General features: G+C 39.7%; 1 protein-coding gene across 8 annotated transcripts in view; it reads left to right on the top strand.

Annotated features, from left to right (window-relative positions):
- Positions 1-24228, top strand: part of LOC125451657 (uncharacterized) — an 87352-nt gene that overhangs the window by 40078 nt on the left and 23046 nt on the right. For all 8 annotated transcript variants that reach the window (XR_009442798.1, XR_009442793.1, XR_009442796.1 and 5 more), the window contains exons 5-11: positions 711-834; positions 4127-4253; positions 6044-6102; positions 10635-10743; positions 14302-14481; positions 19724-19815; positions 20450-20579. Coding sequence is in view for 5 of the 8 variants with exons in the window: in XM_048529136.2 (XP_048385093.1) it covers positions 711-834; positions 4127-4253; positions 6044-6102; positions 10635-10743; positions 14302-14481; positions 19724-19815; positions 20450-20579 (821 nt within the window). In the remaining 3 variants the exon portion in view is untranslated. The remainder of the gene's footprint in view (positions 1-710; positions 835-4126; positions 4254-6043; positions 6103-10634; positions 10744-14301; positions 14482-19723; positions 19816-20449; positions 20580-24228) is intronic.

Genomic DNA, 24228 nt, shown 5'->3' with positions numbered 1-24228 from the left:
CAGATTTATAAATGAATGTTGATGATATGATTTTCAGTTAGATCTCCTCCATGTGTTAGCGCTAATCCAATTGCGAATAAAATACCTATTCTGCAATTAGAAAAACAAAGAAATTAGAATGAACGTTTTTGGCCACCCTACTGGTACCAAAGAACTCCAGCAAAATTGCAGGTATGGACCAACACTAACACTAGCAAGTTAACTGCGCAGGATACGGCAAAAGGATAAAATCCAAGCTTATGGTGAGGTGTAAAACTAACTTGGATAAAAGACTTCAAAGTCACCAAAAATGCCTATTTTATACTTATGACCAATAAACTATATTATAGAGAGCTCAACCTCTTCATTAATATGGAGAAATCTTTTGGTTTTGTGTAATTAATTTTTGATTATAGTTAGATAAAATTACAGCTTCTTATTAATAACCTGATATTTTGTAACAGTACTTGCATAGTGTGTGTATCACAAACATGATTTTTGAAGTGATTGTGGTAAAATTGGGTCATTCCATTTGTATTTTTTGAACATCATGACTGAAGCATCAAGTTAGATTGTCTCCTAATGCATTACTTTTCTAAATGCCTAGTTAAAATATGGCTAAATTTATTCTCACTTAAGTCTTACTTAATTTTATTTTTAATTATTATGCCTGGTAACTCTGCCCTTAAGAAGATTTTGCTCCTTTTTAATCCCTTGTAACTGCCTGACAGGTATGTGTTATTCCTGAATGAACAGAGAGCCAAGCTGAAAATTGAACATCCAGATCTCCCTTTTACAGAGATTACAAAACTGTTGGGCACTCAGTGGTCACAACTGTCTCAGGAGGGCAAACAGGTGAGAAATGTCTAGATCTTTAAAGTGGCTACATTTTCCTTCCTGCCTATTTTTTAGTTTGGAGTAGATTTTAGATGTTTGAGTTTTCTCCCCCCTCCACATTAACTCTTATTATTCTTGCTCTCCTGCTCCCCAAACAAAAAAACAAAGAGCACTGGAGAAGGAAGAAGAGGGTACATTCAGAAATTTGCCTTCAGGGTTCACATTGAGGTTTAATATTGGCCTGAAAGTTAAATATGAAGTTTATTTTCATGTTTCAATTAACCGATCTTGAACTTCAGATTCAGGTTTATCTGCTATGAAACATTGGCGTTTAAAAATAACTTCTGAAATATTCTGGAACATATAATTTAAGAAGCAATAACTGATAAATAGAAAAATAGGTATGAATGACACTAAGCAGTAGCCCTTGGTCTGCAGGATTGACAACCTGATAGTAGATGTCATTGCGAAATAATAGACTGACCCATTAATTGTTGCTTGCTGCTATTTAGAAAGACAAAATAAAAGTAACTATCTCTTCCGTAAGGGCGACAGTGTAATGAGGTTAACATACTCCTAGCTGGAAATCAAAAGCTCCTGTTTTGAGTCCTTGTTATTACAAGCTTACATTTTTTGGATGTATCCTGTTTATCTGGGTATACACCAGCAAAAATGATGTCCTAGATTCCCAAGAGAAGTTAAAACACAGCCCTATCTTGGATCACAGGAGTTGATTTACTCATCCTGGCCCAAGTTTAGGCACTGAGTATGAACTCATGCTTTGAGCTTATCTAATAAATCAAGCCTGGCTATTCAGGGCAATCAAATTAAAAAAAAACGATCTTTGCATGCATGGGCTTGTTGAGTACAGTCTATTGCCATCTGTTGCAAACAGGCAAAGTGACCCGTTGTTTTATATAACCCACCAGTCGTTATGCATAATACCTGGCATCCCACCAGTATTGAAGTTCATGTACCAAATTACTCATTTGTGTGCAAGGCAGAATGTTTTGTTGGCTTAAATATTGTTATCTGTAATGGTGACTACCACTTGTGTTGTTAGTCTAAGGAAGCAACGTGAAACAGCTAGCTTCAAATGCTCACCTTATCATGCCACAGTAATTTGAGGTAAATTAAGCTCTTTTCAGAGCTGCAGGTGGTAACCTTAGGCTTCTTGGTGAGATGGTGAGTTATACAGTGAGCAGTTATCTACTTTAAGTAAACCACGGGACAGCATTGACGTGCTCATTTTGCAGAAACTTGCTCAATGAATGTGTGGCAAATGTGTTTTAGTATGTGTAGCTTCTTGTACATGGAAATGAGTCATACTACACACCTGGCTGATGATCCTAAATGTTTTGCCAGTGTAATTCTTCTCGCACTCAAAATTATCCAGCACATGTTACCCAATCATAGAATCCCATCTAATGTTCAGCACTATCGTTTTTGCAGTAGGAGGTTGTATGCCGCGAGCAGCCAAAGACACTGGCCCAGTTGCAGACTAAAAAGGCATGTACCCAAAATATGCCTTTTTCTGCTCAACAAAATAATGACAGCCATTTGCTGGTTCAGTTCTTATGGCAATGCCTTAACCAATCAAAACTTGTCTGATTTTAAAATGTAAATGAGATTGCCAGTGATTCGATTGGTCCACCACTAGGTTTTAAGCAAAGTATGCTTTAGTTTAGCTGTGTTGTAAGAATACAAATGGAAGGAAGAATTGACGTAACTTTAACTCTATTGAAATATTTAATGAAATGATACAGAACATAGAACATAGAACATAGAACAGCACAGAACAGGCCCTTCAGCCCACAATGTTGTGCCGACCGTTGATCCTCATGTATGCACCCTCAAATTTCTGTGACCATATGCATGTCCAGCAGTCTCTTAAATGACCCCAATGACCTTGCTTCCACAACTGCTGCTGGCAACGCATTCCATGCTCTCACAACTCTCTGCGTAAAGAACCTGCCTCTGACATCCCCTCTATACTTTCCACCAACCAGCTTAAAACTATGACCCCTCGTGCTAGCCATTTCTGCCCTGGGAAATAGTCTCTGGCTATCAACTCTATCCATGCCTCTCATTATCTTGTATACCTCAATTAGGTCACCTCTCCTCCTCCTTTTCTCCAATGAAAAGAGACCGAGCTCAGTCAACCTCTCTTCATAAGATAAGCCCTCCAGTCCAGGCAGCATCCTGGTAAACCTCCTCTGAACCCTCTCCAAAGCATCCACATCTTTCCTATAATAGGGCGCCCAGTACTGGACGCAGTATTCCAAGTGCGGTCTAACCAAAGTTTTATAGAGCTGCAACAAGATCTCACGACTCTTAAACTCAATCCCCCTGTTAATGAAAGCCAAAACACCATATGCTTTCTTAACAACCCTGTCCACTTGGGTGGCCATTTTAAGGGATCTATGTATCTGCACACCAAGATCCCTCTGTTCCTCCACGCTGCCAAGAATCCTATCCTTAATCCTGTACTCAGCTTTCAAATTCGACCTTCCAAAATGCATCACCTCGCATTTATCCAGGTTGAACTCCATCTGCCACCTCTCAGCCCATCTCTGCATCCTGTCAATGTCCCGCTGCAGCCTACAACAGCCCTCTACACTGTCAACGACACCTCCGACCTTTGTGTCGTCTGCAAACTTGCTGACCCATCCTTCAGTTCCCTCGTCCAAGTCATTAATAAAAATTACAAACAGTAGAGGCCCAAGGACAGAGCCCTGTGGCTCTGTTATTAACTGCTAATCATGAACTGTTCCAAAATAGCAGTATTCCATAAACACAATTTGCAATGGAAAATTCAGCAAAACAGATTTTCCTCACATGCTGTCTCCTTTCCAGTCCAGGAGAAAGGAACTCCAAAAGAAACAAACTAGCATCAGCAGAGATAACACAAGCTTTTTTGTTGCAACACAGAGATTGTACAACTATCAGCTTCAACAACCGACTCCAAACCCCAGCTGAAAGCAAAACTAAAATCCTGGATCTGTGTGAATCTGACTCCACCCACTCATGCTTCTTTTGTATAATTTTAAAAAGACACTGCTTCTCAAGCAAACATTCCAGCATCATTGTAGAAATGTCTTTCTGTAAGAGAAACAGCACACAGCAAATCTGTCTTAAAGGTCTAGTACCGTCACACTGAGTGCAATACTTCTAACACCCATTAATATATTGGAAGTATGCATGTGGTACAATTTGATGTATCAGGCCTTGGCAATAGCATTTGTCATGTGAACTGATCTGATGTAATAGATATGGATTCCATTAAGTATTCCTTCCTTTATATGTGCAGAAGTATATTGATGAAGCAGAAAAAGACAAGCAGCGATATATTGAGGAACTGAAAGCATATCAAAATTCTGAGGCTTATCAAGCTTTCCTGAAAAGAAGAGCAATGAACAAAGTAAAAAACCAATGTGGTAAGAGTCTACGGCTCATTTTGCCTTTTTATTTTGTTATCTCACTCTTGCAGTTTCTTTAAGTGTTGTAACTAGAACCCACAGGGAAATATCCATTCTTTTGTTATGGAAGGAAAAGTCAATAGTTTTATTCTCAAACAAAATGTTGTGCCAATTGTATATATCTATACTGGAGATAAAAAAAAATACAATTGTTAAAAATTATATTCATCAACAAATCAATCAGCATCTGAAATTTAAAAAAGCCTCAGGCTTTGGATGAAGATCTTTCCAAAAAACTGAAGAAGGATCTCTGCTATTTGCAGCATTGTATATGATTTGCTGAGACAAAATCCAATATAATACTGAGAGGTGGAGAGGTACTACTACAGTAATTTCATCCACCTGTCCAAGATAACCCATCTATGTTTCAAATTCTACTTGTGTCAAATAACTTCTTAGTTCTTAATTTTTGTGTGGGAATCCATGGAAAGAAGAGCGGGTTTGATATATTCTGATATGGGTCAGTTCTCAAATATTCTTGTATTTGCTGCTTTGTTTATAGGCTTAGTTGCCAGCAATCTTTGCTTGCCTGTCACAACCTTGGGATTCCGGTTCCAGTTCCAGTGAAGTATTAAAGGAATGTTGTATTGATAGTGCTGTTAAAGTGAAAAGTTGACACCCTCTTCTATTGCTTTGTTTGTCTGTTAAAAATGATGAACGGGGATTTGAGTATTTTACTTTAATTCGCTGAACAACACTCATTTTTAGGGAAAGCCAGAAGTGCAGATCCTGGAGTCAGAGATAAAGTGTGGAGTTGGAGAAACACAGCAGGCCAGGCAGCATCAGAGGAGCAGGAAAGAAGGGTCCTACTCCAAAACGTCAACTTTCCTATTCCGCTGATGCTGCCTGGCCTGCTGTGTTCCTCAAGCTCACACCTGTTTTTAGGTTCTTGCTTTAGTGCTACATTCATTTACTTAACAATAGAAAAGGTACGTTCGTGCAGTTAATTCCATCTGCAGCATTTTGAGTCTCTGGCTAGGACACCATGGAGCATGTGAGATTTTGGCAAGGTGCTTGGCTGAGAAGGTTGCAGCTAATCGCCATTTTTTTTTGAGCACATGTAGATTTCCAGGTTAATCAGCTGAACAATTGAAGAAACTATGCAATACTGATATGCAATGCCAGCAGTCCTACGGCATTGCTCATGCTAAGTCTGTAGACACTTTTAAAACATATGATGCAATTTTTATAATGTTGAATATATTAATCCATTAAGATGCAACTATGTTCTTTTAAGGCAGTTCAGTACAATTGTTTGATAAAGATAGTCTAAGGCCATTGAATGATTAGTCAAGTTTTGATCAGGAAACATTGAATATGAGATCCAGTTTAAGGCTTCAGAAGCACAATACATTTGAAAATTGTTTAAAATTTGTACTTGTGATATGTGTGCAGCTATTACTGCATCATAACTGTAACTTTGTCACATAATAGCATTCTGTACCATCTTTTGCCATATAGAGCCAGATAAGATTTTTAGAATTTGGATCATCTGATATTTTGGTGATTTGTGATCATGGGGAAGTTTCAATTTGAAGTTGTCTCAAGATTAGAAAGAAGCAACAGCTTCTTGCCTGGCAAAGCATAAAAGCCCCATAATCTTGAATTAATATTCAATTCATCAGCATTAGAGATTGCAGTGTTTACTTGCCAAAGAGAAGATTTATTGTCAGGTACCATATTGCAGGTGTTGCGTAAAACTATTCACATTTAAAGTTACAGCTAACGCAATAATTTGTTCCAATTAGGTGTGGAGTCTCTGGATACTGAATTTGATAGTGAGGCAGTTGGACTGTCAGAAATTGGCGTAAGTAAATTTTTTATTTCATTCAATGTGGCATGTAACAAATACTACATTTTTTAACAAGGGAAAGGCAGTGAAAATTATTTGGTAGAAGAATTTACATTAATACAGCACTGCTCATATTCAGGATGCTCTGACAGCAATTGAATACCCTTTGAAGTATTATTGCAGTTGTAGTGGAGGGCAATTAAACCAATTTATAGATAATGAAGTCCCACGTACAGCATAAAAATTAATGATCAGATAATCTTATTTTGAGTGTGCTGGTTAAAGAATTTTTGTTGATTTAGAACGTGGTGTGAACTCCGTTCTTCTTCTTGTGTGTGGCATCTTTTTACTTTACCTGAATGAGTAACTGGGGCCCTGGTTTAACATTTCATCAGAACAAAAAACAGCTCCTCAAACAGGCAACATTCCATCAGTATTGCACTGAAGTGTCAGCCTAGATTATGACTGAAGTTTCTGAAGTAAGATTTGAGTTCAGAGCTTCTGATTCTAAGCTATGTTTAATACATAGAATCAATAAAAAACTATCCATTTTATGTTAATTTCAAATAAAACTGACTCCGTGTTAATTGTTTATGAAGTTTCTTCATTAATATAAGAGACCTCCACATTTAGAAGATATGCAGTTATGAGTTTGGAAGCACCCTTGTCAGTTTTATGTGCTTTAGATGCAATAGTAAAAGGTAGATGATGGCCTGCTAGTATTATTGGTAGACTATTAATCTAGAGACCAGGGTGTGAATCCGTGCAGAAGGTGGAGTTTGAATTCAATAATAATCTGGAAATATAGAGTCTAATGATAACTATAAAACCATTGCCGATTGTTAGGAGAAAACCCATCTGGTTCACTACTATCCTTTTAGGGATGGAAATCTGCTGCCTTTACCTGTCTGGCCTACATGTGACTCCAGACCCACAGCAATGTGGTTGACTTTTAATTACCCTCTGGTCAATTAGGGATGGACAATAAATGCTGGCCTATCCAGTGATCTGTATCCCATGAATAAATGGAAAAGCTTCCAGAGATATGGTATAATGCTCCTGTAATTCTGCTATTAGTTTCTTTGTAACCCTTCACTGTTCACATATCTCATGTTACCAAGAATGAAGGTGATTGAGCTGCTATCTGGCCTTTACAAATTCTGCAACTCTCTAGCCTGTCCATTAGGACATTTAAAAGTAAAACAACAGCTCCTTTAGTTAATTCCACCACACAGAAACCTGGCTCAGATCAAAAGCTTTAGGAATCGAGGGATTTCCTCCTGTTGCTTCACATATGATCTTTAAAATGCTTTACTTTTGGGCATTTAGTTTTGATCCTGTCCGCCATTTGAGAGTTATTTTTCAGAAACAGATGAACTGGCTACCTCTCTCTTCCCTTAAAGAGAATGTGAGGAGGGCCCCAATGGAAGCCTTCAAAATTATGAAAGTTGTGAACAAACTGTTACACTTCTGGGGAAGAGCAGAGTGAGAGGCCATGAACAAAAAAAAACACCTGAAACATCTAACAGGGAATTCATACGAAATTTCTTTACTCAAGAATGGTGAGAATATGGGATTCATTATCATGATCAGTGTTTTATTTTATTTGTTGATGGATTGTGGGTGTCTCTGGCAAGGCCAGTAGTTATTGCCCTTTGTTAATATGCCTTTTAAATTCCTGCAGTCTTTTGGATGCTTGAAACACTGGGAGTGCTGTTGGGAAGGGAGTTCAAGGATTTTGGCTCAGTGACAGTGAAGGAAGAGCAACATAATCTAGAGTCATAGTGGTGCATTTCTTGGTGGGGAACTTGCAGGTGATGGTGTTGCCATGCATCTGCTGCCCTTGTCTGTCTAGATCATAAATATGTTTGGAATGTGCTGTTGAACTGTAAGTAACTGCAGTGCATCTTGCAGATCATATTCACTGCCACAGATGGTCAAGGTCTGATTGTTGAAGGTAGTGGCTGGGGTAAGAAAGTAAGAAAAACTGCTTAGCCCTGGATGGTGTCAGAGTTCTTCAGTGTTATTAGAGTTGAATCCAGGTAAATGGAGAATATTTTGTCATACTCCTGACTTGTGTCTTGTGGGTGGTGGCTAGTTGCTGGAGAGACAGGAGATGAGTTACTTGCTGTAGAATTCCAAGTTTTTGACCTGCTTCTGAAGTAACAGCATTCATATGGTTGATTCAATTCAGTTTCTGCTCTGTCGCAACTTCTGAGGATATTGGAGATTGTAAAATAGTTATGCTATTGAATAGCAAGGAGAGATGGTTAGATTCTCTCTTGATGGAGATGGTTATTGCTTAGTACTTGTGTTTTGTGAATGCTACTTGCAACATATAAGCACAAGCCTGAATAATGTCAGGGTTTTGCTGCACTTGGATATAGGATGCTTGTGTATGAGGAGTCACAAATGGTGCTGAACATTTTGCACACCAGAAAGCATCCACTACTTTTCACCTTTATGATAGAGAAAATGTTATTGATGAAGTAGCTGAAGATCGTTGAGACTGGGGCATTGTACTGAGGCACTCTTGTGGTGATATCTTGGCACTGATGTGATTGATCTGCAACAACCAGAACCATCTTCCTTTGTAATAGGTATGACACTGGCCAGTAGAATTTTCATCTGATTCCCATTGACTCCAGTTTTGTTCAGGCCATGGTCAAATGCAACCTTGATATCAAGGGCTGACATTCACCTCTGAAATTCAGTTCTTCTGTCCATTTTGACCAAAGCTGTAATGAGGGGAGGAGCTGCATGACCCTTGAAAAACTCAAGCTGAGTGCCACTGACATGTTATTTCAATGCAAATGTTGCTTGACAGCACTGCTGGTTTTGGATTATTCTTGAATACAGTTCTGCTGATGGCCCACAGCATGCCGTGGATGCCCAGTTCTGAGTTGCCAGATCTGTTTGAAGTCTGCCTCATTTAACACTGTGTTAGTGTCGCACAACATGATGGAAGGTATCCTGAACTGGAAAATGAGACTTCTAATCCACAAGGCCTATGCAGTAATCACTTTTACCAATACTGTCATGGGCATATGTATATGTGATAGGTTGATTGGTGAGGAAAAAGTTAGGATTTATCCACCTGTTGGTTCCCTCATCATCTGGTGCAGACCTAGTCCAGCAACTATGCCCTTGAGGCCCAGGCAAGACTGGTCAGCAGTGCTGCTGATCTGTTCTTGGTAACGAATGTTGAAGTCCCCACCCAGAGTATGTTCTGTTCCCTTGCACTGCTCATACTTGCTCCCTGGTTTTAGCATGGGGGAGTAATGATTCATCAGCTTTTCAGGCAGGCAGAGGGCAGCAGGTACAGGTAGCTGATAAAAAGCAGGAGGTTTCCTTGCCTAATGCCATGAAATTTCATAATGTCCAAAGATGATGTTGAGAATTCCCAGTCACCTCCTTCCCAAAGGTGTACTATCAACTGTCGTCTCTAGAGGTTCTCGCCTCTTAGTTATAGAGGACGTGTCACATGTTGGTGTCTGGACCATTAATCATATTCACAATCATACATTGCAGACAATATTAGACAATTGCTTGACCAGACTGCGTGCTAGCTGTCCCAAATTTAGTATAAGTTCGTGAATGTTGGCAAGAAGGACTTGACGTTGTCAACAGCACTGTGTTTGCCATTGTTTGAACTGATGTAAAATGCCCCTGCGGTTTAATTGCTTTGTCTACACTCCACAATAGTTTAATATAATTGAGTGGCTTACTGTGTAATTTGAGGGCATTGAGAGTCTAGAGCCACATAAACCAGACTTGTTAAGTGTGCCAAATTTCCTTAAGGATATAACATTAATGTACCAAATGGATTTTTCAGACATTTGAAAGTGGTTGCAGGGTTGCCATCAGACTAACCATTTGCCATGGTGGAATTTGAACACATGATGCCAAAACATTTGCCTGGGGCTCTGGATTATGACCAGTTGATAGGGATGCATTTATGGGAATTTGTATAAGTATAGTTTGGAAAAGGGAGTAAATGGTTGTGCCAATAGTCAGGTGAAGAAGCATAGGAGGAATCTTAATGGGCCATGATCCTGTTGAATGGTGGAGCAGGTTTAAGCAGCTGAGTGGTCTACTTCTGTTCCTGGAACATCACCATGGATTAGTTGAACGTAATTGACTTTCTGTTTTATATATATTTCATGCTATTTCATTGTGCGCATAGTGGATGATAGCAGGGGGCGTTGCTAATTATGTTGTTGATCATGTACTCAATATTATTAAAAGAAGTCTTGTTTAGTTTGCTTGCACCCTATTATGGAAAGCTATGTCGTGATATTTTTGCCACTAAAAATGATTTTAATATTTATTGTGTAAATGAAAAGTAAATGTTTTACATTCCCCAAGCACAGACCTATTTGCACTTAATGTGATCTCTTTTAAAGATTGATTAAAAATGTCAGCAGTTTATTATGTTAGTTCCATTTCTGTTAAAATAACTGATGTGGTCAAAATAAATTTATCTACTTTGAAAGCTGTTAGTATATATATTCTGCAGTAAATAATTGGATGTTTTTGTTGAGCAGGATGAAGACAACAATGGCCTCTATTGCAAAACATGTAATCAATACTTTAGCTCTTTACATAATAAGAAGGAACATCTTTTTGGAAGGCAGCATCTGCAAAATTTGACAGGTAAAGAATTTTGGCCAGTTTTCTGTTTATCAGTCTTGTACTTCCAAAAAATATTCTAGCAAAACAAAATAATAGCATCAGAAGGGTTGGAGGTCAGTTCAATTCGGCAATTATACAAAATACTTTTCTGAAATGTATAGACCCCAAAAGCTGCAGTGTTTAATTTAAATCAAGGGAATTACGATGAAATGATAGTGTTAACTAAAGTGACAGGGTGGATAGGTTAACAGGAATGATAGTAAACAAGCAGTGGCAGATATTTAAGGAGATAATTCCTAACTCTCAGCAAAAAAAAATCCCGGTAAGGAGAAAAGATTCTAAGAGAGGGATAAATCAACCATGACTAACCAAGGAAGTTAAGAGGAGTATCAAGTTGAAAGGAAAAGCATATAAGGAGGAAAAAGTGTGTGATAGCCTCAAGGACTGGGATAAATTCAGAATGCAGCAAAGGAAGACTGAAAAAATAATAAAGACCTAGAAAATAAGCCAGCCGGTAATATTATAACTGACAATAAGAGCTTCTTTAAATATATAGAAAGGAAGATAGAGCTTGAAGTAAACATAAGCCTCTTAATAAATGAACCTGGCAAGACGTGTTTGGGAACAAGGAATTGTCAAAGAAGTTAAATACACATTTTGCATCAGTCTTTACAGTGAAAGATGCTTTGAATATTCCATTTAATGCCAAAGAATTTTGGAGAGGAATTGTATACCACCACCATCACTAGAGATCACTAGTTAATCAAACTAATGAAACTAAAGGCAGATACGTCCCCTGGCCCTGATGATTGGCATCCTAGGTGCCTAACAGAGGTAGTGGATGCATTGGCTGTAATTTCCCCAAAAATCTTGGATTCTGGAGAAGTACCAGAGGATTGGAAGACAGCTCATGTGACACCCCAATTCAAAATGTAGGGAAGTCCCAAATAAACTAGTAACTATAGACCAATTATCCTGGTATGATGTTGGAAAGAATTGGGGTCCACTATTAAGGAAGTAATGGTAGATTTGGAAAATCATAATTTTAATCAAGCAGAGTCAGCATGACTTCATGAAAGTGAAATCATGTCTAATTTATGAGAATTTTTTTTCTAGAAAGTATCAACCCAGGGTGGAGAGAAGGGAACCAGTAGATCTGTTGTATTTGAATTTCCAAAAGACATTGGACAAGGTACCTCATGAAAGGTTAAGTCATAAGATAAGACCCAACAGTTTTGGAAGTAGTATACTGGAATAGACGGGGGCATTGGCTCATTGGCAGGAATAAGCAAGTGGGGATAAGAGGTTTTTTTTTGGTTGGGGACCTGTGACTGGTGGGTTTCAATAGGGATCAGTGCTGGTACCACAGTTGTTTACAATATATATTATGACTTGGAAGAAAGAAGCAAATTTATTGTAGCCAAATTTGCAGACAACACAAAAATAGATGGAAAGGCAGGTGAGGAGAGGGATACAGACAATTTAGAGAGGTATTGGTACATTAAGTAAGTTGGAAAACGTGACGTTTATTTTAGAGAACAAAAGAACAGTATATTTTAACTGGTGGAAAACTGCAAAAAGCTACAACACTAAGGGAGTTGGGGGTACTTGTGCATGAAAGCTAGCACACAGGTTCAGTAGGTAATCAGAAAGGCTAAAGGAGTGTTGACCCTTATTTCAAGGGCTTTAGAATATAAGAGTGGACAAGTCTTAGTGCAACTGTACAGGGTGCTGGTGAGGCCACATCTGGAGCACTGGGAGAAGTTTTAGTGTCATTATTTAAGAAAAAAATATTACTTCATTGGAAGCAGTTCAAAGAAGTTTCACTAAAAGGATCCCCTGTATGAACAAATTGTCTTATGAGCAAAGGTTGTACAGATTGGGACTCTACTCATCAGAATTTTGAAGAATGAGAGGTGATCTCATTGGAATATACAGGATTGTTAAAGGGATTGAGAGGGTAAATATTGAGAGGATGTTTCTCCTTCATGGAAGAGTGTAGGACCAGAGGGCATGGTCTCAGAATTAGGGGGTGCCATGGAAGGGAAACTTTTCCTCTTAAGTCAAAATGAAGGACATTGGACCTGTTGCCAGAATGCTCCAATTTCCTTGGGTGTTTTCTATTCTTGTATAAGATGCACACAAAGTCTTGAAAATAAGCTAGACTGTTTTTGTGATGGGGCTTCATTGTTAACATTTGCTGACATGTTTCTGCCGCTTTGTAGAACCTTTCTGAATTATTACTTAAGTGCTATTTAGTAAGCCACACCACTGGGGAGTCTGTATTCACCTGCAACTTTTGATTCCAAAGGAGAAATGAGGAGCTTCGACATCATGTTGTGTGATGGTGGGTATTGTTTGGGTGTAAGGCAAGGAGGAGATATGAAAAGCAATTGCACAAAAGATGTGGAGAGTTTGGAGTGCTCGTTTGTGGATATTATAACACTGGCTAAACCAACCCACATTTATTTGGGGAGAGCAAACATGCTTAAGTTGGCTTAGGTTCAAGGGCATGATTTAAACACCATCAGTAACGTCCATATCTATTTATACATGTACTATGGTAGTTTTTCTTGCATTCTGCTTGCATTGATATAGATCGACACAAATATATCAGGCTAAAACAGTGATAAACTGGTTGACTTAATCGTCTATATTCCCCTTCATGTTAGAATAGAGGAGAAAATAAAAATAAACATTTCAAAGTTTGGTTTTGCATTATTTTGATTGTAGTATGCATTTCTACTACACTGATCAGACTGCAGTAGCTGTAGTATTGATTTGACGAAAGCAGTACTATGGTAATACCAACCTGCTTGATCTTCAGTTCTCCTGCCAAGGAGTGAGTCATTTTGATACAGTTAAAATTGAAATGTTTGGAGAGCATCCTATTAACTGTTGGGGGGTGGCATTGTGGCTAAGTGGTTAGCACTGATGCCTCAAGCCTCTGGAACCCAGGTTCGACTCTACCCTTGGTTGACTGTGCAGTTTGCATGTGTCTGCTTGAGTTTCCCCTGGGTGCCCCACTTTCATCCCACAGACCACAGATATGCAGGTTAGGTGGATTAGCGATGCTAAATAGTCCATGGTGTCCAGAGATGTGCAAGCTAGGTGGATTTGCCATAGGAAGTGCAAAGTTACAGGGATAAGGTAGGGGACTGGATCTGGATGGGATGCACTTCAGAGTGTTGGCGCAGACTTGATGAGCCAAATGGCCCAATTCCACACTGTAGGGATTCTATGATTTCTACGATAACGGATCATGACAATGTTCAGAAGTCCTCAGGTAGTGCAAGCAACCCCATAGCAATTTTCAAATTCTCTTAAACACCAAACTTGATTTTTCACACACCATGCATAGCAAGCCCAGTTAAGTTGTGGTTGCCTTGCCCATAGCAGCATACAGCATCACTGAGGACCAGTCATTTCAAACTTGTACTGTACAATATTGTGTTTAACGTATAAACAGAATGCTTCAACTTCAAAAACATGCAACCACCATCTTAATCCAAACAGGCAGACACATTGCATTGAAACCCCGCCCAACCATGTAACAACTGTAATTTTGAATTCAAACAGGAGATTTTGAGAAAGAGGTAGCTGAACTCTCTAAACAAGAACAGCAACAGGGTGATGAGGACTCAGCAGATGATGTTGACAATTCAGAGCTCTCTCAGTTTTGTGGCCTGACCTCAAAGCATAACTATACATCACTTAATCTAAGTCTTTTGGAGGAATATATTTTCAAGCAGGTAAAATGTAAGTATAAATAATTTTTATTTAGTCTTTTCTATCATAAATACATAGCGATGGTAAACTGGTTTTGTTATCAACGATCTTAACCTCTTATTAATAGATGACTGGTTGCTGCCTCTTTAATCTAGGATGAAATGAATGTCCTCCCTCTGTTGGATGACTGAGTCCTGGCTGAGACTCAGTTGGGTAATTGTGATCAAGGCCCTTGTAATTGCACCAAACACATTTAAGTAGGCCATTGTTTGGCACGGCTGGTGTTAATTTCTGTTATGGAAAATAGTTACAAGTTTGTACTAGTTAATAGAAAATGTCCTGCATCAGTGTTCAAGCACTTTGCAGGAATGGAGTGCAAGAAAGTTTCATTGTGCATTTGTTGCAGATGTACTAAGCACACAGTTAATACATGATGCCTCAATTGAAAATATTTTTCTGTTCCAAGCACAGCTATTTTTCCTTTCACCAGTACTTTTAAATATAAAAATAATTTTGTAATTACAATCAATAAATCTGCAGATCTGAAACTGTGGAAGCACATGGCAGGTTAGCATTTTAAAAGGAAAAGAGGATTGATTCAAGTTTGTTTGATCACTTCCCTCAAATGCGACAAAGCTGATAAGTGCTGATAGAACTATTGAGTCTTTCCAGTCATTTCTCCAGTTTTTGACTGTGTTTGACAATCTTAGAACGTGGCCTCCTTTAAGGTGAAAATTGCTAGTTTTTAATATGACTCATGATCCTATATATTCCTGGGCGCTTAGCACTCTTCCCTCTAAATGAGAAGGTTGTGAAAGGTTTCACTTAGGACTTGAGTGTAAAATATTAGTTCCTATACTGAGGGAATACCGTTTTGCTTTTTGGATGAGATGTAAAACTAAGGCCCATATCTGTCTGTTTAGTCCAGAGTGATTCCTTGCATTCACCTATTTTAAAGGAAAGCAAGGAAGTTCTCCTGTCTGGGCTAATATTTATACCTGAATCAAAATCACTTGTGGGACGGAAGTTTTTGCAAAATGGTTATTCTATTTTCTGCATTGCAACAAGTGATTATGCTGCATGGCCATTAATTTGTTTCAGACAACGAAGCTCATAAAAGGCACTATGAAAATTAATCAATTTTTTCCTTTTAGTAACATTAAAAAGCTGTGAGATTTTAAATGATGCAGCTTGACAGCAATCTCCATTTCAAGAATGCAGCTCAGTTTGCAACTTCTGAAAACAATTCATCCCTGCTAATAGTTGATGTGTAAATGCTTGTAGTTCATGCATTGATAGTTTTTTTTGCCAAAGTATACAACTGAATTTGTCAAAATGCTGTAATCAAAAGTTGATCCTTGATCCGTATAATGAAGTCATACATACCTTCATAAGTGACAACTGTGTTGTTATACATCTTAACTGAACAAAATTCTTCTGTTGTAATAATAAAACCAAGAATTGGAGGTGCCAGAGATCTGAAACAAAAACAGATTGCTGGAGAAACTTAGGCCTGGCAGCATCTGTCGGGAGAAAGCATAGTCAATGTTTCAAGTCTAGTGACTCTTCAGCAGAACTACTGGCAGCTAGGAAAAGGTAGAATTTATGGTGAGAATGGGGTTTTAGTGGGTGGGTGCAGGTGGCTAGGGGAAGAGTAGGGTGGATAGCTGCAGACCGATCCAGAGAGAGAGAGTGAGAAACAGACAGACAAGGGGATTAAAGACAGACAGAATAGGTCTTAATAAAGACTGAGTCAAAGAGAATGGGTGGGGTGTGCTGAAAACAGCCCATGTACTGACAGGGCCAGGGTATAGGGGATGCTAGAAACTTGGAAGGATATAATCCGGCCCTAAAAGTTATTGAACTCAATGTTGAGTCCCAAAGGCCGCAGGATCTTTGAATGAAAGAGGAGATGCTGTTAGTTGAGCTTGTGCTGAGGCTCACTGGAGTAATGTAGCTAGCATGAGATAGAAATGCTGCTGTGGGAACACAATGAAGTGTTGAAGTGACAGATAAGTGGAAGCTCAGGATCAAGTTTATATACAGAATGTAAATGCTCTGCAAAATCACCTGGTCTGTGTTTGTCTCCCAAGTTTAGAGCGACTACTTTGAGAGAAGCAAGTACAGTAGATCAGAATAAATGAAGTGCAACTAAATTGCTATTTCACCTGCAAGATAAGTCTGGAGTTTTGGATGGTGAGAAGGCAGGAAGTAAACAGACAGGTGCTACACTTTCTGCAATTGAATAGGAAGGTGCTGAGGGGCGGTGGAGAGGCATTGGCAGTGGAAAAGGAAACAGCCCTTGCGGAAGGCTGACAAATGAGGGAAATGGAATATGTGTCTTGTGGTGGCATCCTGCTAGAAGTGGCAAAGGCAGCTAATGCTTCTTTGGATGCAGAGGCTGGGGGAATGGTAAGTATAGACAAGGGGAACCTATCATTATTGTGGGAGGGAAGAGGAGGAGTAAGGACAGAAATTCCCCTTATGTGTTTTAGAAAGCGTCATATGGTTTTTCTCCTAGTGTGGTCACTTCTGCACGTTATATATTGCTGAAGCTGGTTCTCCTAAATAAACTTTATGGGGTGATATTTCTTTTTGTATTGCATTCTCAGTAGATTGCATAGTTAGCAAGAGGTGCGTCCCAGGAATTCAAATAGTCATAGAGACGTACAGCATGGAAATAGAGTCTTTGGTCCAACTTGTCTATTCCGACCAGGTAGCCTAAATAAATTTAGTTCCATTTGCCAGCTTTTGGCCCAGATGTTTCAAAACATTTTCTATTCTTGTACCCCATCCAGATGCCTTTTAAATGTTGTAATTGTACCGGCTTCCACCACTTCCTCTGGCAGCTCATTCCATACACTCACCAGTCTGTGTGAAAAAGTTTCCCCTTTGCTCCCTTTTATATCTTTCCCCTCTCACCTTCAACCTATGCCCTCTAGGACTCACCCACCCCGGGGATGAGACCTTGTCTATTTACCATATCCATGCCCCTCATGATTTTATAAACCCCTATAAGGTCACCCCTCAGCCTCTGAGATTCCAGGGAAAATAGCCCAGCCTATTCAGCCTCCCCTATAGCTCAAACCCTCCAATCCTGTCAACATCCCTTTGCATGCTTCAAACTATTGATTGTTGGCAAAAACTAATCATAGCATCCCAAATCAGAAAATGATCCTTATTAGTTCCCTGTCATTCCCATGTTTTGAGGTGACTTTTGTATTCGTGTCACTTGATTTAAGATTGAGATCGCACAGCTATGGAGTGTACAGTCCGCTTGAAATAACAATTGGTAGACAGTGCAAATTGAGAACCTATTGACAATCTGTGATTTTATATTTTTTCTTTGGGGGGGCTGCAGGAGATGGGTTGGCAGGTAGAAATGTAACATTGCAAGTAAAGCCCAACTAGAGACCAATTTAATCAGAGGGTGAAGTGTGATGACTCAGGTCATTAATATTTCCCAAAGCATTTTTTGTCTATGCCATCTGTATTTATTAATTCTGGAGCATAACATTCCATTATTTCTAATGGAATATCATTAAATTATTTTTATGACAACTTTTTGCTGATGATTTAACAGCAATTTATTTCAAATAAAACTTAGTTGTAGTAAATAATGTATTTAAAAAGTAAAATAGCTCCCTGGCACCAGCCCTGTTCACAAATATTTCCTTGTATCACGTGTTCTTTCTTGTATGATATCATTGCCAGTGCCGTGTAACTTCATCAAGGAATATGAAATCTTCCTGTGATAAACTTGGCACAGTATGCAAAAAAAAGTCCTTTTCATGTAACGGGTTAATGTTGCATGCCTGTTATGTTTTTCCAATTTTCCCAGTTCTGGAAACATAATAGGTTTTGAGTAAAGGAGAGTTGGACAAGAACAAAAGGAAGGTCAGTGGTAGAATGGAAGGATCGAAAGGCTGAATGGCCTACGCCTGTTCTACTCCTGCTGTCGCATTACAAAATCTGGGCCAACCTCTATTTCTGAACAGGAGGGTCAGGTCTGGAGCAAGGGAAGGGGGTTGGGACCAGAATGGAGAAGGGTAGATGTTGGGTCAGATCTGGCGGAGGCATGAGGACAAGAGTATCAGACAGTGTATGGAGAAAGGGAATTGTCAGGTCCAGAAAGGAATAAGGGAGTTGTCCATTCGTAGGGATTGTTGGATCCTAGGGAAGCTTCAGTAGTCTGGTGAAGGTAGTTTGAAGATGTCTGGGAAAAATGTGGGATCAGTTAAAACTACATATTTAATAGACTAATGTTTTCGGTGTAACTTATTGATTTCATTGAAACCCTCTGAATTCTCTGATTTAAATGAAAACTTTCACAGGGTTCTAAGTATAGAGGAATTGCCCAGCGGAATCTTCAATTTCTTACAGAGTCTGTTATGATGATGGTGTCCCATATGCAAACTAAACTTATGTTTGAACACTGACTGTCCCAACATCAGCAAACCTGGAGCAGTCTTTATTTATAAAACCATAGATATACTATTTCAGCAGCTTTACCAACGTTCAGAGATTTGTGCCTGTGTATTTGGAGATCTATCTCTGTTCTTGAGCCTCTTTAAAATTGTTGTATTCAGTTTATACTTCACATTTTGTGAAATTTCACTTGTCATTTGTTTTGTCTGTGTTTTTCATCAATCTGTATCCCCGTGAAATTGTAAGCTACACTTACATGATGCATCATCTGTGATCTTTGAAATTGATCATCTACTATTGGGCTGAAGTTCACAATAAAAAACTATAGTATTTCTTATACCAACCAATGGGGTATACTGATATAAACTACCTTGTAAATCAGAAAAATAAATGATCACCTTTCAGTTTTTTAGCTAGCTTTCTATTCATTTTGCCATGCCCTTTTAATCCCATTCTTTTTCAGTTTTGCTATCAAGTCTTATTTAATATTTTATCAAATGTGAACAATATGACTCTACTACCTTCATCAAAATTTGCGGTATTGGAGAAGTGCAGGAAGTCCAGTTGGATGGCTGTTTCCCACACCTAGAATATACACATACAGCCTCTTTCCTTTTTTTATTACCTGCTAAGGCCTGTGAGCCCCCTGTAGTTATTTCAAAGAGCTCAATCAAGCTTATTGAATACAAATTGCCTCTGACGAATCTATGTTGCTTATCATTCGGTAATCCATGATCTGTGATATTTCACAGTCCTTCCAGGAGTCCTGAATCGCAGCAGAGGTGTGAGAACAGCCATGCATAATCCAAAATGAAAGTCAGTACTTGTTTTGTTTGCACCCTAGTGAGAGAGTTAGAACTTGATGAACTTGCAAAATCTTTGGAGCATGCCCAAGATGAGCGTGAAAATCTAAACACACAGTTGGAAGGATTGAAGGTAAATTATATTGGTTACTACTTAATTATTGGGTGTTTAAATATTTACTAATTTTTGGTGCATTTGTAATAGCATTGAATATGAACTTTAGAACTATGGCTGTGTATCATATGATAGGGTGTTTAATGTTTGACATGCAATTCATGATGTGTTTAGTGAGATAATGCTAATGGCATGGGTTCAAATCCCACACCAGTTAAGGTTACCATGAGGACTACCTTCAATCTTTCCCCTTGCCTGAGGTGTGATGACCCTCAGGTTAAGCCTCTACCAATCTCTCTTCTATTAAGAGAACTGTTGTCCTCTGGGACTTTAACTTTGCAGAGAAGGCAATAAGCAGTCAATATTTTAAAGTTGACTTTATAAATCTAGATATTGTTTGAAGTCATTTAGAATGTACGGTATTAAACTTAATTCTGTTTGAGTCACATCCTTTGTCATTAAATCTGATTATCTTTCTATGTGATGTATAGATTTTACCAAACATCTAAACATCACAAATACATTAAAATGAAGTGAAGTTTATTTATAATAATATTTAGATTATTTAGATGGGACTCTATTATGATCTGTAGCTGTTCTGTGATTTTTCAGAACCAGCAATTTTAAAAAGTGGATTTGTTTTCTATCTCAGCATCAGAAGGTAAAGTTGGAAACTGATCTTGCAAACCTGAAAGCCTATGGAGCAACACTGGATGCACAACTGGACAGTTTAAAAATGGTTCCAATGCTCTTTCAGTTCCACATTCAAATAGTGGATAATGGTAAGTTATAAATTGCTCTGATGATCAGTTCTTGCAAAGTTGGCATTTATCACTGATCCCTAGTTGCATGGAGAAGTGTGGGCCATCTTCATGGTTGAACCTGTGCTATTGTGAGATTGAAGTTACGTTGGCCAGACCCGGAAAGAAGGGGAGGTTCTCTTCCCTTAAGGACCTTACTACACCAGTTTAAATTTTTACAACAACCCAACAGTCTCCTTCACTGAAACAAGATTTTTGTTTAGTTTTAACCTGAATTCAAATTTACCAACTGTTATTTGTTCAACTATGGCTTCATGAGCACTGCTAATGCAATGGTTAAAACATCTACGTAATGAAAAGTATCTACAAAGTACGTTGTTTCTGATTCTTTAATGTCCTCCAGCCTAACAACCTACTGAAATCTCTGTACCCCTCCAGTTCTGGCATCTGTGGGTCTCAGGTTTTCATTGTTGGCTGTGCTGTCAGCTGTCTAAGCTCTAGAATCTCTAAACTTGTCTGCCTGCCCTTATAGGGCACACCTTAAAACCTATCTCTGTGACAAAAGTTCCTGTCACCTATCTCATTATCTTGTGGCTCTATCAAATTTTGTTTGAAGAACTTGAGGACCGAAGCTGTATGCTAGGTTAGAGAACAGTTGTTAGTAGCAGCATAAACTGAAATTTGATAAAACGTAGCCTGAGTTAAGGACAGTGAATTGTAATCCATAAATCATAGTCATTTTATTTTAGTTTTTATGGGCACAGAACACCAGCTGTTATCACACTATGGATTTCTTTCTCATGAAGTTCGAGACCATCCAATCAGCTATCTGCCACTGTTCTCCCTCCCCACCTGATGGAACTTCCTTGGAAATTCTTATTCCTTATACCTTTCTCTAGTTTCTGTCATAATCCCCTTTCTAAACTTATCTTGCTTCCATTTCCATTAAACCACTGACCACCTAATTTCCCTTCATAACTCCCATGTCAGGTGACATTGTTGGCAGCTCTCCTGTTTGTTCATGTGTCCTTAAAATCTGTTATTATTGCTCCTTTCTCAAAAAAAAGCCGTTGAATCCTTTTTCGTCCTTCCCTACCTACCTACAAAATTTCAAAATTGTGATCACATCCAGGTGGGTGAACTGCACTCACCTGTTTCCAGTCATGATTTAATGCCCATTCTTTGCATTCCCACACCACTACCTCTGGTGTCCCCAGGGATCTAGATCTGAGCCCTTGCTACTTCCTACAAGTTGCCTATCACTGCCATCTTCCAAAAACACAGCACTTTCCACACGTACAGTGATGAGCTCTACCTCATGATCAACAGTCTCTGAATTGCAGACTGTTTGACTTGCATAGATTTTTATAGTGCAGCAGTAAACTATCAGATCCATCATGTTTGTACTCAGTCAGTTCCATTCTTCCATTAAATAGAACAGAATAGCAATTTGTTGTCATGTGTACTTTTACCAAAAGAAAGTCAGAAGTTTTATAAGTTGCCATACCATGGCGCCTGTATAATGAACAGAAGTCACAGATAAGAAGAACAATTAAGACAGAGTTTGTCTTAGATCAATTTCAGTTCGGGGAAAGTTGATTAAGGTGATGAATGCTGAAATACCTGGAAGCCAGGCCAAAGTAGACCTCCACATTGAGACAGCCACATCAGTACAACACTGCCAAACCTGGAGACAACTATGCCAAGCAGAGACTGCGCCCCCTCCCCCCCCGCCCCAATAAGGCTACCTGAATGGGAGACTGTGTGAAATATTCACACAGCAACAAGACCTCAGTGCCATACCCCGGATCAAGACTTCCACGAATGGACTGGACAAGATTGCCACACCAGGCCACTGGAATACCCAGAAGCCGCTGCCGAAAAAACCTTCACACTGAGACCTTCATGCTGTAACAAAATTGCCAAACCTAGAGACCACTAGGTCAAGCCAAGACCTTCAGGATGAGGCCACTACAACAGGAGATCACTGTGCCACACTGGGCTTGAAGCCTCCTCTTTGCTGGGCCCAAGCTGAGAGAAAATGCTGTCTGCCATAGAAGTTAAAGAAGGTAGAATAATAAATGGATCCGTTAAGAAAAAACAAAGATAGAAAAATAATAAGTGGACAGTGTATATATGAGACCACAAGCTGCGCTGCTTCACTGCTGCTATCTTGTTTCAACTGATGCAGCCTGAACTAAAACATTTTACTGAGACTTGAGCACCACATTTTAAGGCGAGGTAAAAGTCATTAGAGAGGATTCAGAAAACATTCCCAAGAATCAGTCCTGGAATGAGTTGCATCCGTTACATGGATAGATTGGAGATTTGAGACATACACAGAAAATGCTGGAGAAACAGCAGGTTTGACAGCGTCTGATGGAAAAAACATAGTTAACATTTCGAGTCCTGTAACTAGGATCCTGTGTGCTTTTTGTTTCAGAATTCCAGCATCTGCAGTAGTTTGCTTTTGTTGGTGGTACGAGGCTTTTTTTATTGGGAGAAGGGAAGGTTGAAATGAGATAAAACAGTGTGAAGCTGGATGAACACAGCAGGCCAAGCAGCATCAGAGGAGCAGGAAAGCTGATGTTTCAGGTTGAGAACTTCTTCAGAAATGGGGGAGAAGAAGCGGATTCTAAAATAAATAGGGAGAGAGGGGGAGGCAGATAGAAGATGAATAAAGGAGAAGGTAGGGCAAGGGGAGACAGACAGGTCAAAGAGGCAGGGTTGAAGCCAGTGAAGGTGAATGTAGGTGGGGAGTTAGGGACAGGATAGGTCGGTCCAGGGACGACGGACAGGTCAAAGAGGCGGGATGAGATTAGTGGGTCAGAGATGGGGGTGGGCCTTGAGGTGGGAGGAATGGTTAGGACCGCGGGGAGTAGCTAGGCTGGTTTTGGGATGCCGTCAGGGGGAGAGAGATTTTGAAGTTTGTGAAGTCCGCATTGATACCCGTGGGCTGCAGGGTTCCCAAGCGAAATATGAAATGCTGTGCCTGTATCTTTTGGGTGGCGTCATTTTGGAATGCAGGAGGCCCAGGATGGACATGTCGCCTGAGGAATGGGCTGGGGGGTGGTGGGGTTGAAATGGTTCGTGACTGGGAGGTGTAGTTGTTTGTTGCGAACTGAGTGTAGCTGTTCCGCAAAGCGGTCCCTAAGCCTCTGCTTGGTTTCCCCGATGTAGAGGAGGCCACGATGGGAACAGCGGATACAGTATATCACATTGGCAGATGTGCAGGTGAACATCTGTTTGTGGAAGGTCTTCTTAGGGCCTGGGATGGGGGTGAGGGGGGTGGTATAGGAGCAGGTGTAGCACTTCCTGCGGTTGCAGGGAAAAGTGCCAGCCGTGGTAGGGCTGGAGGGGAATGTGGAGTGGACAAGGGAGTCACGGAGAGAAAGCTCCATCCGGAAAGCACGTAAGCGGGGGGAGGAAAAAATGTCTTTGGTAATGCGGTCAAATTGCATATGACAGAATTGTCGGAGGTGATGCATTGGATTTGGAGGTTGGTGGGGTGGTATGTGGGGACAAGGAGAATTCTGTTTGGGTTGTTATTACGGGGACAGGGTGTGAGGGATGAGTTGCGGGTAATGTGGGAGACACGGTCGAGGACGTTTTCGATCACTGTGGAGGGGAAGTTGCGGTCCTTGATAAAAGAGGACATCTGGGATGTTCG

The sequence above is a fragment of the Stegostoma tigrinum genome, chromosome 1 (genome assembly GCF_030684315.1).
Source record: "Stegostoma tigrinum isolate sSteTig4 chromosome 1, sSteTig4.hap1, whole genome shotgun sequence".
NCBI lineage: Eukaryota > Metazoa > Chordata > Chondrichthyes > Orectolobiformes > Stegostomatidae > Stegostoma > Stegostoma tigrinum.
This window is presented reverse-complemented; position numbering and strand designations above follow the sequence as displayed.